Here is a 15,606-nt window from a genome sequence, read left to right as displayed (position 1 = left end):
TCTTGGAGGGTTGAGGGACAGCTATTGGGGAACTGTGGGGGGATCTCGGAGGGTTGAAGGACAGCTATTGGGGAACTGTGGGGGGGATCTTGGAGGGAGAGGGTTGACGTTTTTTGGCCTGGTGGGAGATCTTTCAACTTGCCCTTGAGCAGGGCATTGACCCTGGATGCTTCTGTGTGTCGCTCTGAATGGGAATCTGTTGGATGACTGGTGTGGTGTAGTTGTTGAGCTGCTTCACAGCAAATATATTGTATGTTTCAGATTTTTTTTTAAAGTAGTTCGAGTTGATGATAGACACTTTTACTAAGAGATCATGAGTGGAAAGGTCACTCCCCACACACACACACACACACACACACCTGTGTGCTGCTGGGTCAAGCCATTAGCAACAACAGACAGAAAAGTCACGCAGTTACGAGAGGGTAGGGAGAGAAGGAGGGTTATGCACCTCTCCATCAAGTCCTACCGCTCATCCTTTAAAATGGGCTACATGTCATATTAAACAGCATATAAACACTCTAAATAGGTCAGGAGCCAGACAGGGAGACTAAGAAGGAACAGAAATGAATTATTTAGGCTATATTATTTATATTATTTCAAGGCTAGAGCCTACAAAGAAATACATTGTGAAGCATTAGCGAGTGTGACACACTAGGCTGGTAGAGACATAAAGCCCTCAGCATTTAAACAACATGTCCTTGTATTAAATCATGATTGTCTATAAAGTGCTCAAATAGGCTGTGACTTAGAATTAAATACAAATGAAATGAAAAATGACTTATTAATGCCCAAGAATTCATTTTTAGAAACACTAGTTTGGCCAGTCTATGGCTTCAGGCTCATGCGTTGGTGCCTGGAGAGCAGGCCAGCAGCGGCTAATACCCTCTCTATACTTACAGAGCTACTGGGGATGCTAAACAACCTTTTGGCCACTCTAGCCAGGCTGAGCAGAGATGCAGAGTTGTTTTTTAATTTTTCAAATCAAATGTATTTATAAAGCCCTTCTTACATCAGCTGATATCTCAAAGTGCTGTACAGAAACCCAGCCTAAAACCCCAAACAGCAAGCAATGCAGGTGTAGAAGCACTGTGGCTAGGAAAAACTCCCTAGAAAGGCCAGAATCTAGGAAGAAATCTAGAGAGGAACCAGGCTATGAGGGGTGGCCAGTCCTCTTCTGGCTGTGCCGCGTGGAGATTATTACAGCACATGGCCTAGATGTTCAAATGTTCATAGATGACCAGCATGGTCAAATAATAATAATCACAGTGGTTGTCGAGGGTGCATCAAGTCAGCACCTCAGGAGTAAATGTCTGTTGGCTTTTCATAGCTGATCATTCAGAATATCTCTACCGCTCCTGCTGTCTCTAGAAAGTTGAAAACAGCAGGTCTGGGACAGGTAGCACGTCCTGTGAACAGGTCAGGGTTCCATAGCCACAGGCAGAACAGTTGAAACTGGAGCAGCAGCACTGCCAGGTGGACTGGGGACAGCAAGGATTCATTAGAGAAAGCATACTTAAATTCACACAGGACACCGGATAAAACAAGAGAAATACTCCAGATATAACAGACTGACCCTAGCCCCCTGACACAGAAACTACTCCAGCATAAATACTGGAGGCTGAGACAGGAGGGATCAGAAGACACTGTGGCCCCATCCGACAATACCCCTGGACAGGGCCAAACAGGCAGGATATAACCCACCCACTTTGCCAAAGCACAGCCCCCACACCACTAGAGGGATATCTACAACCACCAACTCACCAATTTTCCATAAGTAGCTTCATTTTGTGCTCTTTTCGTGCCTTATAATTTTTACATACAGAGAGTACTGTATTTTAATTACTTCTGAACAGCGGGAGGGGGCTTCAAAGACCTCTGCATTTGGTTGAGGTAGACTGCGAAACTCTCCTGCCATTGTTGGGCTCAAGGGCTTTGACACCTCTCACTTGACACGTCAGTGCTAATTGAAGTTGTATCCATTCTGTCTAGCAAGCTTGGTAGCATTAATTTAGCATTCAGTCCTTATAAAGTAAAATATTTCATTGTAATATATTTTTCTTCTTGGCGTTTGAAAATAAAAAATAGCTTCAGACTAAACATGACTCACTCAGTTCCAGGTTGGATGGTGTTTTCAGTTTTCTGTTGTTTGTTTCACAGATCATTTGCTGTATAGCTTTGAAATAAGAATCTTTGGTTGTAGGAATCCTTCCAGGTAATTCCATCCAAAATCAGGTTGTAGGTTTGAAGTTTTGATTTGGAGTGAAGGTTATGTTGTAGAGGGTAGTATATGTCCTTCCTGAAAAATCTAAGTTTATCTAACTCTGAATCTATCTGTTTGTAAAAACAAGCTGAAAAATGCAGAAGCTCATCTGCTCTTTCTTTCTTTCTTTCTTATACTCCTCTCTCCCTTTTTGTCTCTCTCTCCCTCCTCTGCTTATCTCTCTCTCTCTCTGTAGGTATCTGTGTTGTGACACTCAGACAGAGATGAGGGAATGGTTCTCCACCTTCCTCACTATCCAGGTGAGGGGACACATACTACTGTTCTGTCACACTGGTTATTATGATTCACTGTTCTGTCTGTCACACTGGTTATTATGATTCACTGTTCTGTCTGTCACACTGGTTATTATGATTCACTGTTCTGTCACACTGGTTATTATGATTCACTGGTTATTATGATTCACTGTTCTGTCTGTCACACTGGTTATTATGATTCACTGGTTATTATGATTCACTGTTCTGTCTGTCACACTGGTTATTATGATTCACTTCTGTCTGTCACACTGGTTATTATGATTCACTGTTCTGTCTGTCACACTGGTTATTATGATTCACTGTTCTGTCTGTCACACTGGTTATTATGATTCACTGGTTATTATGATTCACTGTTCTGTCACACTGGTTATTATGATTCACTGGTTATTATGATTCACTGTTCTGTCTGTCACACTGGTTATTATGATTCACTGGTTATTATGATTCACTGTTCTGTCACACTGGTTATTATGATTCACTGTTCTGTCACACTGGTTATTATGATTCACTGTTCTGTCTGTCACACTGGTTATTATGATTCATTGTTCTGTCTGTCACACTGGTTATTATGATTCACTGTTCTGTCTGTCACACTGGTTATTATGATTCACTGTTCTGTCTGTCACACTGGTTTTTATGATTCACTGGTTATTATGATTCACTGGTTATTATGATTCATTGTTCTGTCTGTCACACTGGTTATTATGATTCACTGTTCTGTCACACTGGTTATTATGATTCACTGTTCTGTCTGTCACACTGGTTATTATGATTCACTGTTCTGTCTGTCACACTGGTTATTATGATTCACTGGTTATTATGATTCACTGTTCTGTCACACTGGTTATTATGATTCACTGTTCTGTCACACTGGTTATTATGATTCACTGTTCTGTCACACTGGTTATTATGATTCACTGTTCTGTCTGTCACACTGGTTATTATGATTCACTGTTCTGTCTGTCACACTGGTTATTATGATTCACTGGTTATTATGATTCACTGGTTATTATGATTCATTGTTCTGTCTGTCACACTGGTTATTATGATTCACTGGTCTGTCTGTCACACTGGTTATTATGATTCACTGTTCTGTCTGTCACACTGGTTATTATGATTCACTGGTTATTATGATTCACTGTTCTGTCTGTCACACTGGTTATTATGATTCACTGTTCTGTCTGTCACACTGGTTATTATGATTCACTGGTTATTATGATTCACTGTTCTGTCACACTGGTTATTATGATACTTTTGGAATTAAGGCCAGAGTATAATTTGCTCTCTCTCTTCTCTTCTCTTCTCTTCTCTTCTCTTCTCTCTCTCTGCCCCCCCTCTCAGTATGATGGTAACGTGTGGCCAGCGGATGCAGTACAAACACGTGTGACCCGTGCGTTGCCGGCGGATACACGTCATGGTAATGTGGCGTTGATTCCGTTGCGCGGCAGCGAGAATGAGATGCGGAACAGCGTTGCAGCTTTCACCGCCGACCCGCTTGCCGTGAGTCAATCCTCCAATCACAGGGGCCAATCCACAGTCGTGGGCCTATCAGAGACCTCCATGCTGACACAGCCACTCCAAGCCCTGTTCTGAGTCCCATGATGCAGTGCCTGTGTGGTCAGGAGGGGGGCGGAGTCGACCCTGTGGTCAGGATGGATAACCTCTGGACTCTGATTAACCCTGATTACGCTCATCGCAATCCCTACACACACACACACACACACACACACACACACACACACACACACACACACACACACACACACACACACACACACACACACACACACACACGTACACACAGGAGTTTGTCCATATCAGCTGGATGGTGTGTGTGTTTGGTATAGTGATCATATATTGTTGTGTTGTCTCTTCGTGCCGTAAGCTTGTCTGTGTCCTGGTTGAATGTGAGCACAGGATGTTGAATCCATACAGAACACTGACTGTGTTAGACATGACTGTTAGCACTCACCATTACACATGACAGAGTTCATGTCAGCCAGTCTGAATGAATTAATCTCTCTCTCTACCCCCCCTCTTTCTCTCCCTCTCTCCGTCTCTCTCTCTCTCTCTCTCCCCTTTTCCTCTCTCAATCCCTCTCTCTCTCTACCCCCTCTTTCTCTCCCTCTCTCCATCTCTCTCTATCCATCTCTCTCTCTCTCTCCCCTTTTCCTCTCTCAATCCCACTCTCTCTCTCCCCCCTCTTTCTCTCCCTCTCTCCGTCTCTCTCTATCCATCTCTCTCTCTCTCCCCTTTTCCTCTCTCAATCCCTCTCTCTCTACCCCCCCTCTTTCTCTCTCTCTCCGTCTCTCTCTCTCTCTCTCTCCGTCTCTCTATCTCTCCCCTTTTCCTCTCACAATCCCTCTCTCTCTCCCCCCTCTTTCTCTCCCTCTCTCCATCTCTCTCTATCCCTCTCTCTCTCCCCTTTTCCTCTCTCAATCCCTCGCTCTCTCTCTCTCTCTCAGCTCTTTAGAGATGTCTGATAATGGGGCCAGACAAGGTGAGACATTATCTAATGTTCCTACGTGTGTAAGAGTGTGTGTGCGGTTATCTAATTGTCTGTGTATGTTCCATAGGGGAAAGACCACCAGCCGTAGAACCCACAAACTCTTCAGAACATTCCAGTAACGACCCCCCCCCCCCCCCCGCCACACTCACCCGTGCCTACGAGCTGGACCTCTAAGCAGGGGCAGCAGGTGTGTCATGAGGAGAGAGAGACTCTGTTACCACGTTATCTTTTTGGACTGCAGTGCACCCTGGGATACATTGAGGACCTGTAAGAAGCTCCTGGTATGGACTGAGAGGCTGAGAACAAAGACTGACTGAGGACAGACTGACTGAGGACAGACTGACTGAGGACAGACTGACTGGGGACAGACTGACTGGGGACAGACTGACTGGGGACAGACTGACTGAGGACAGACTGACTGAGGACAGACTGACTGAGGACAGACTGACTGAGGACAGACTGGCTGAGGACAGACTGACTGAGGACAGACTGAGCCTGATTGAGGACAGACTGACTGAGGACAGACTGACTGTTTGTCTCTGAGGGTCTGGAGATAATGAGATGATCTTCACGGACAATCCAGCCGTCCCTGTATGTCCCACATCAGCCCTGTCCCTGTATGTCCCACATCAGCCCTGTCCCTGTATGTCCCACATGAACCCTGTCCCTGTATGTCCCACATGAACCCTGTCCCTGTATGTCCCACATTCCTGTCCCCTCCTCTAACCGTCTCTCTCGCTCCCTGTTGTGAACTCTCCCCCACCTCTACCCTCATCTCGTCAGCCTGACCCGTGTCCCCTTCTCTCTTAAAGACTCCCCCATCTATAGGGTGCTCACCCCAGCTCTCCCAGGCTGTTCTTCCTCCATGTTTTAGACTGTCATTATTTATTTATCCAGCAGAGGGAGCAGCAGAGGAAGTTAAGGTCATGTATGTAGGTAAACTGGTGAAACATTGTGATGTTTCAGACAAACATTACTAGACATTAAGTTGGTTCCACTAGACGTTAAGTTGGTTCCACTAGACGTTAAGTTGGTTCCATTAGACGTTAAGTTTGTTCCACTAGACGTTAAGTTGGTTCCACTAGACGTTAAGTTGGTTCCACTAGACGTTAAGTTGGTTCCACTAGACGTTAAGTTGGTTCCACTAGACGTTAAGTTGGTTCCACTAGACGTTAAGTTGGTTCCACTAGACGTTAAGTTGGTTCCACTAGACGTTAAGTTGGTTCCACTAGACATAACCTGTAGAGACACACACACACCAACCCCCCCCCCCCCCCTCCAACCCCCCCCCCCCCCCCCCCCCCCCCCCCCCCCGGTGAGAGACAGGTTTCACAACACCAGTGTGACTGATTGTAACCTACTGGTCAGGAAGGGTCTACTGTTCTGGGGATGAATCAAAAAAGCTCTGTGTTCTCATCAATATCATAACACACTCTCAATCATCTTATTAAATGTAACATTTCAGTTTTAACCGGTCTCTGTCTTAGAAATGTGTTTTTATGTGAAAATAACTTTTGTAAATTCTGCAGTTCTTCAGATAGTAACTGTAGGTATGGTTTTAATAAAGTCAATGCTCGTTGTATCTACAGTATGTGTGTGTGACTGTGATGTAGCACGCTGACACTACAACCATTCCGTTCTGCCCTCTGAATGACAAATCAACTGTTTCCATGGTGACCAACTGCCCTCGGAATCTGTTCTCTGAATGACAAATCAACTGTCTCCACGGTGACCAACTGCCCTCGGAATCTGTTCTCTGAATGACAAATCAACTGTTTCCATGGTGACCAACTGCCCTCGGAATCTGTTCTCTGAATGACAAATCAACTGTCTCCACGGTGACCAACTGCCCTCGGAATCTGTTCTCTGAATGACAAATCAACTGTCTCCACGGTGACCAACTGCCCTCGGAATCTGTTCTCTGAATGACCACCCAACTGTTTCCACGGTGACCAACTGCCTGTGGTAGTCTGGTCAGACTGAGTAGCAGAGAATGTCATTACTTACTGTCAATGACTTTGCTCATAACTACTTTATTGAGAAAATAATTGAGTTACTGTGATATGTGGTTGTCCCACCTAGCTATGTTAAGATGAATTCACTAACGGTAAGTCTCTGGAGGAATCCAATGTAAAGGTAGATGCTGGCCTGTATTTCTACTCACAGTTCCAGTGAAGTCATTCAGCATTCAATCTGTCTGTAAACTACTATTTACATTCATAAAGCTATGACACACACACACACACACACACACACACACACACACACACACACACACACACTCTCTCTCTCTCTCTGCAGGAGAGGAGCGGAAGGACCAACTTTTCATCTCTCACACATTCCCTAGGCCTGTTTCTTTCATGACGCTGTCACTGCTCAGCCGTAAAATGGAAGTGTGTTCTACCAGCAATCCTCTCATCGCCCTGAGCCGAGCCGACACAACAGGGTCACCCTGAACCTCAGGTACCACAGGAGACCCAGGAGGTGTGTGTGGTCATGACATTTCCTCGTCTAGCTCCTCTGTGTACAGCCATGGGGCAGCAGCTGTAGTGCTGTCAGGATGGAAGACAAACGTTGATCATTACAAATCATCATGGATGTTTACAGCTCAGAACGCTCTGTGGCCGGACCGAGGCCCTGCGCAGACTCACTGATCTACACAGCAACTACCACACAACTACCAGCTCAGAACGCTCTGTGGACGGACCGATCACTGACTCACTGATCTACACAGCAACTACCACACAACTACCAGCTCTAGTGATCCTCTTTTAGAGATGATCAACCTACACAGTGCCTTTTACAGAGATGATCAACCTACACAGTGCCTTTTACAGAGATGATCAACCTACACAGTGCCTTTTACAGAGATGATCAACCTACACAGTGCCTTTTACAGAGATGATCAACCTACACAGTGCCTTTTACAGAGATGGTCAACCTACACAGTGCCTTTTACAGAGATGGTCAACCTACACAGTGCCTTTTACAGAGCTGATCATGTCCATAGATTAGAGGACACAGAGGACAGTTTCATGTCTCAGCTAGAAAGGAGGGCACCTTTAATAGGTCTGATTAAAACACCTTGTCCTATCTCGCAAGGAGCTGTTCTGAAGAGAAAGAGGGGGGAGAGTATATATGGACACAAAGTAGACCGTAGACTATAGACCGTAGACTGTAGACTATACACTATAGACTGTAAACTATACACTATAGACTGTAAACTATACACTATAGACTATAAACTTTACACTATAGACTGTAAACTATACACTATAGAGTGTAAACTATACACTATAGACTATAAACTTTACACTATAGACTGTAGACTATACACTATAGACTGTAGACTATACACTATAGACTGTAGACTGTAGACTATACACTATAGACTGTAGACTATACACTATAGACTGTAGACTATACACTATAGACTGTAGACTATACACTATAGACTGTAGACTATACACTATAGACTGTAAACTATAGACTACAGGCTGTAGACTATACACTGTAGACTGTAAACTATACACTATAGACTGTAGACTGTAGACTATACACTATAGACTGTAGACTATACACTATAGACTGTAAACTATACACTGTAGACTGTAAACTATACACTATAGACTGTAGACTTTACACTATAGACTGTAAACTATACACTATAGACTGTAAACTATACACTATAGACTGTAAACTATACACTGTAGACTAAACTATACACTATAGACTGTAGACCGGCCCAGACTGACCAAATCAGTCTTATGTGAGTTGTGTCTCGCTAGGTTACCGTCTGACTGAACCCCCCCCCCCCCCACTTCAGAAAGAGCTGTTCAGAAAGTCATCTCCATGGCAACCCTTTCTCTGGCTCTCCATCTTATCTGCAAAATCAGTTTGCTCCAGGTTGTGTAACTATGCCATACAGCCGGCACTAAAGGAGAGGTGGGAGAAGTCATTTTCACTTTCTGGGGTTAGAGGGGACAGTTTGTTTAGTTCCGCTCCGTCCGTCCGTCCGTCTGTCATTGAATGGATCAGCTGACTTGACACTCTTGCTTCTTTTGCACTAGCACTCACACGTATTTTCTTACCCGCACGGACTTGCTGATAGACGTTTTGTAGAGGTTTTTTTATGACATTTTTTACAAATGCACTAACTGCATGTCGCTCTGAATAAGAATGTGTGCTAAATGACTCAAATGGAAATGTAATGAAGGGGAGGAGAGGGAGAGAGGAGGGCAGGACGAGTGGATGAGAAGCGGAGGAGAGGGAGAGGAGAGAGAGAGGAGGACAGGACGAGTGGATGAGAAGCAGAGGAGAGGGGGAGAGGAGGACAGGACGAGTGGATGAGAAGCGGAGGAGAGGGTGAGGAGAGGGAGAGAGGAGGACAGGACGAGTGGATGAGAAGCGGAGGAGAGGGAGAGGAGAGAGAGAGGAGGACAGGACGAGTGGATGAGAAGCGGAGGAGAGGGGGAGAGGAGGACAGGACGAGTGGATGAGAAGCGGAGGAGAGGGTGAGGAGAGGGAGAGAGGAGGACAGGACGAGTGGATGAGAAGCGGAGGAGAGGGAGAGGAGAGAGAGAGAGGAGGACAGGACGAGTGGATGAGAAGCAGAGGAGAGGGAGAGAGGAGGACAGGACGAGTGGATGAGAAGCGGAGGAGAGGGGGAGAGGAGGACAGGACGAGTGGATGAGAAGCGGAGGAGAGGGTGAGGAGAGGGAGAGAGGAGGACAGGACGAGTGGATGAGAAGCGGAGGAGAGGGAGAGGAGAGAGAGAGGAGGACAGGACGAGTGGATGAGAAGCAGAGGAGAGGGAGAGAGGAGGACAGGACGAGTGGATGAGAAGCGGAGGAGAGGGGGAGAGGAGGACAGGACGAGTGGATGAGAAGCGGAGGAGAGGGAGAGAGGAGGACAGGACGAGTGGATGAGAAGCGGAGGAGAGGGTGAGGAGAGGGAGAGAGGAGGACAGGACGAGTGGATGAGAAGCGGAGGAGAGGGTGTGGAGAGCGAGAGAGGAGGACAGGACGAGTAGATGAGAAGCGGAGGAGAGGGAGAGGGAGAGAGGAGGACAGGACGAGTGGATGAGAAGCGGAGGAGAGGGGGAGAAGGAAGGGTAGCCAAGGGAACAGGAGGAGACAGGTCTAGTGAGAGATTATCCATGCTAAAGATGCCACTCTGACGGAAATGTGTCTGTGTGTGTGAATGGCATATACTGGCAAAGGAAGGAACGTCCCCTTTATTCACTGCACAGTCTAATTACTGTAAGAAAAACATGGTGGAGACTGCAGGGCACACACACACACCATGATGAGGACAGATGAAATCATTGATTAGGAGTGAGGTAGTCAGAGAGTCTCCTCCTTGAAGCTGCCAGGCTTTTCATTATGAGTTAGAGCTGGTTAAATCTAGATAGGGAGCTGTTGAATAAAATAGTTATCCTGCCATTTACATGTTAGTACAGGAGATGAGTTTCCTGTGGGTTAGAGGCTGAGGCGGCCCACAGTGAGGCATGAGGAGCGGCACTAACCACTGACTGCCCACAGTGAGGCATGAGGAGCGGCACTAACCACTGACTGCCCACAGTGAGGCATGAGGAGCGGCACTAACCACTGACTGCCCACAGTGAGGCATGAGGAGCGGCACTAACCACTGACTGCCCACAGTGAGGCGTGAGGAGCGGCACTAACCACTGACTGCCCACAGTGAGGCATGAGGAGCGGCACTAACCACTGACTGCCCACAGTGAGGCATGAGGAGCGGCACTAACCGCTGACTGCCCACAGTGAGGCGTGAGGAGCGGCACTAACCACTGACTGCCCACAGTGAGGCGTGAGGAGCGGCACTAACCACTGACTGCCCACAGTGAGGCGTGAGGAGCGGCACTAACCACTGACTGCCCACAGTGAGGCATGAGGAGCGGCACTAACCACTGACTGCCCACAGTGAGGCATGAGGAGCGGCACTAACCACTGACTGCCCACAGTGAGGCGTGAGGAGCGGCACTAACCACTGACTGCCCACAGTGAGGCATGAGGAGCGGCACTAACCACTGACTGCCCACAGTGAGGCGTGAGGAGCGGCACTAACCACTGACTGCCCACAGTGAGGCATGAGGAGCGGCACTAACCACTGACTGCCCACAGTGAGGCGTGAGGAGCGGCACTAACCACTGACTGCCCACAGTGAGGCGTGAGGAGCGGCACTAACCACTGACTGCCCACAGTGAGGCATGAGGAGCGGCACTAACCACTGACTGCCCACAGTGAGGCATGAGGAGCGGCACTAACCACTGACTGCCCACAGTGAGGCATGAGGAGCGGCACTAACCACTGACTGCCCACAGTGAGGCATGAGGAGCGGCACTAACCACTGACTGCCCACAGTGAGGCGTGAGGAGCGGCACTAACCACTGACTGCCCACAGTGAGGCGTGAGGAGCGGCACTAACCACTGACTGCCCACAGTGAGGCATGAGGAGCGGCACTAACTACTGACTGCCCACAGTGAGGCATGAGGAGCGGCACTAACCACTGACTGCCCACAGTGAGGCATGAGGAGCGGCACTAACCACTGACTGCCCACAGTGAGGCATGAGGAGCGGCACTAACCACTGACTGCCCACAGTGAGGCATGAGGAGCGGCACTAACCACTGACTGCCCACAGTGAGGCATGAGGAGCGGCACTAACCACTGACTGCCCACAGTGAGGCATGAGGAGCGGCACTAACCACTGACTGCCCACAGTGAGGCATGAGGAGCGGCACTAACCACTGACTGCCCACAGTGAGGCGTGAGGAGCGGCACTAACCACTGACTGCCCACAGTGAGGCGTGAGGAGCGGCACTAACCACTGACTGCCCACAGTGAGGCATGAGGAGCGGCACTAACTACTGACTGCCCACAGTGAGGCATGAGGAGCGGCACTAACCACTGACTGCCCACAGTGAGGCATGAGGAGCGGCACTAACCACTGACTGCCCACAGTGAGGCATGAGGAGCGGCACTAACCACTGACTGCCCACAGTGAGGCATGAGGAGCGGCACTAACCACTGACTGCCCACAGTGAGGCATGAGGAGCGGCACTAACCACTGACTGCCCACAGTGAGGCATGAGGAGCGGCACTAACCACTGACTGCCCACAGTGAGGCATGAGGAGCGGCACTAACCACTGACTGCCCACAGTGAGGCATGAGGAGCGGCACTAACCACTGACTGCCCACAGTGAGGCATGAGGAGCGGCACTAACCACTGACTGCCCACAGTGAGGCATGAGGAGCGGCACTAACCACTGACTGCCCACAGTGAGGCATGAGGAGCGGCACTAACCACTGACTGCCCACAGTGAGGCATGAGGAGCGGCACTAACCACTGACTGCCCACAGTGAGGCATGAGGAGCGGCACTAACCACTGACTGCCCACAGTGAGGCATGAGGAGTGGCACTAACCACTGACTGCCCACAGTGAGGCATGAGGAGCGGCACTAACCACTGACTGCCCACAGTGAGGCATGAGGAGCGGCACTAACCACTGACTGCCCACAGTGAGGCATGAGGAGTGGCACTAACCACTGACTGCCCACAGTGAGGCATGAGGAGTGGCACTAACCACTGACTGCCCACAGTGAGGCATGAGGAGTGGCACTAACCACTGACTGCCCACAGTGAGGCATGAGGAGCGGCACTAACCACTGACTGCCCACAGTGAGGCATGAGGAGCGGCACTAACCACTGACTGCAGGCTCCAGGAATCTGTAGAGCTGTTGTTTCTTCTTTATCATTGTACTGTACAGTGGCAAGAAGAAGCATGTGAACCCTTTGGAATTACCTGGATTTCTGCATAAAATGGTCATCAAATTTCATCTGATCTTCATCTAAATCACAATAATAGACAAACATAGTGTGTTTAAGCTAATGACACACACATTTTTGTATTTTTCTTGTCTATATTGAATACATCATTTAAACATTCCCAGTGTAGGTTGGAAAAAGTATGTGAACCCCTGGGCTAATGATTTCTCCAAAAGCTAATTGGAGTCAGGAGTCAGCTAACCTGGAGCCCAATCAATGAGATGAGATTGGAGATGTTGGTTAGAGCTGCCTTGCCCTATAAAAAACACTCACAGAATTGGAGTTTGCTATTCACAAGAAGCATTGTCTGATGTGAACCATGTCTCGAACAAAAGAGATCTCAGAAGACCTAAGATTAAGAATTGTTAACTTGCATAAAGCTGGAAAGTGTTACAAAAGTATTTCTAAAAGCCTTGATGTTCATCAGTCCACGGTAAGATAAATCCTTCAAAGATGACTGCAAGAGCACAGCACAGAATGCTCAATGAGGTTAAGAAGAATCCTAGAGTGTCAGCTAAAGACTTACAGAAATCTCTGGAATATGCTAACATCTCTGTTCACGAGTCTTCGATACGCAAAACACTAAACATGAATGCTGTTCATGGGAGGACACCACGGAAGAAACAACTGCTGTCCAAAAAATACATTGCTGCATGTCTGAAGTTCGCAAAAGAGCACCTGGATGTTCCACAGCACTACTGGCAAAATATTCTGTGGACAGATGAAACTACAGTTGAGTTGTTTGGAAGGAACACAACACTATGTGTGGAGAAAAAAAGGCACAGCACACCAACATCAAAACCTCATCCCAACTGTAAAGTATGGTGGAGGGAGCATCATGGTTTGGGGCTGCTTTGCTGCCTCAGGGCCTGGACAGCTTACTATCATCGCCGGAAAAATTAATTCCAAAGTTTATCAAGTCATTTTGCAGGAGAATGTTACGCTATCTGTCCGCCAATTGAAGCTCAACAGAAGTTGGGTGATGCAACAGGACAACAACCCAAAACACAGAAGTAAATCAACAACAGAATGGCTTCAACAGAAGAAAATATGCCTTCTGGAGTGGCCCAGTCAGAGTCCTGACCTCAACCCGATTGAGATGCTGTGGCATGACCTCAAGAGAGAAGTTCACACCAGACATCCCAAGAATATTGCTGAACTGAAACAGTTTTGTAAAGAGGAATGGTCCAAAATCATGATTTTCATTTACTGCCAGGGCCCAATTACAGTGGGGGAAAAAAGTATTTGATCCCCTGCTGATTTTGTACATTTGCCCACTTACAAAGAAATGATCAGTCTATAATTTTAATGGTAGGTTTATTTGACTGGTGAGAGACAGAATAACAAAAAAAAAATCCAGAAAAACGCATGTCAACAATGTTATAAAATGATTTGCATTTTAATGAGGGAAATAAGTATTTGTATATATATATATACACACACACACACACACATACAAACACACACACCATTACATATCATTGTTATTATAATACCAGTGTCAATAAAATAAAGAATAGTTTTAAACAAATTAATAAGAATGGAATTAGATTGTACAATGCAATCTGCAACCGTGCATGTGTGTGTGTGTGTGTGTGTGTGTGTGTGAGAGAGTGAGTGAGTAATAAAGGGTCTGTCTAGCCCAGTAGTCTGCATATTAGATGCAGCAGTTGGCGCTCCTCTCCTATCTCTGATTGTTCTAGGTGTCTTTAGGATAATGATCTGAATGACACATGGTGTGGACTGCATCATGTGATGTGCTTCTCTGAAGGACAGTGTTCTGTCCGACCCTGGAGTAATGATCAGTGCTGTGTTGTGATGGGCCGGGTCTAGTAGAGCTGTGTTGTGATGGGCCTGGTCTAGTAGAGCTGTGTTGTGATGGGCCAGGTCTAGTAGAGCTGTGTTGTGATGGGCCTGGTCTAGTAGAGCTGTGTTGTGATGGGCCAGGTCTAGTAGAGCTGTGTTGTGATGGGCCTGGTCTAGTAGAGCTGTGTTGTGATGGGCCAGGTCTAGTAGAGCTGTGTTGTAATGGGCCTGGTCTAGTAGAGCTGTGTTGTGATGGGCCAGGTCTAGTAGAGCTGTGTTGTAATGGGCCTGGTCTAGTAGAGCTGTGTTGTGATGGGCCAGGTCTAGTAGAGCTGTGTTGTGATGGGCCAGGTCTAGTAGAGCTGTGTTGTGATGGGCCAGGTCTAGTAGAGCTGTGTTGTGATGGGCCTGGTCTAGTAGAGCTGTGTTGTGATGGGCCTGGTCTCGTAGAGATGTGTTGTGATGGGCCAGGTCTAGTAGAGCTGTGTTGTGATGGGCCTGGTCTAGTAGAGCTGTGTTGTGATAGGCCTGGTCTAGTAGAGCTGTGTTGTGATGGGCCTGGTCTAGTAGAGCTGTGTTGTGATCTGGTCTAGTAGAGCTGTGTTGTGATGGGCCTGGTCTCGTAGAGCTGTGTTGTGATGGGCCTGGTCTAGTAGAGCTGTGTTGTGATCTGGTCTAGTAGAGCTGTGTTGTGTTGGGCCTGGTCTAGTAGAGCTGTGCTGTAATAAGCCGTGTCTGGCTCTTTTCTCCTGGGGATGGTGGAGGTACTGTTGTTTCAGAATGTGGGGCGGGGGACCTCTGTTGCTGGGGTGATGGGTGTGTGGGTCCCTGCCAAGTGTTGCATCTTTTAGGTCCTTGGCAAAGGTTCTGATATTGACCTGATCAAGATGTACATTATGGTATAAGT

At 47.5% G+C, this 15,606-nt stretch overlaps 1 protein-coding gene across 1 annotated transcript in view; it reads left to right on the top strand.

The window, feature by feature from the left end:
- LOC115206853 (arf-GAP with Rho-GAP domain, ANK repeat and PH domain-containing protein 1-like) overlaps positions 1-5,334 on the top strand; it is a 35,761-nt gene extending 30,427 nt beyond the window's left edge. The window contains exons 12-15 of the mRNA XM_029774031.1: positions 2,457-2,520; positions 3,877-4,035; positions 5,001-5,035; positions 5,112-5,334. Coding sequence (XP_029629891.1) covers positions 2,457-2,520; positions 3,877-4,035; positions 5,001-5,018 — 241 coding nt within the window. The 3' untranslated portion in view covers positions 5,019-5,035; positions 5,112-5,334. The remainder of the gene's footprint in view (positions 1-2,456; positions 2,521-3,876; positions 4,036-5,000; positions 5,036-5,111) is intronic.
- Positions 5,335-15,606: the final 10,272 nt, after the last annotated feature.

The sequence above is a fragment of the Salmo trutta genome, chromosome 13 (assembly GCF_901001165.1).
Source record: "Salmo trutta chromosome 13, fSalTru1.1, whole genome shotgun sequence".
In the NCBI taxonomy this organism is placed as follows: Eukaryota; Metazoa; Chordata; class Actinopteri; order Salmoniformes; family Salmonidae; genus Salmo; species Salmo trutta.
The sequence above is the reverse complement of the archived record's forward strand: the minus strand, read 5'-3'. Positions and strand labels throughout refer to the sequence as shown.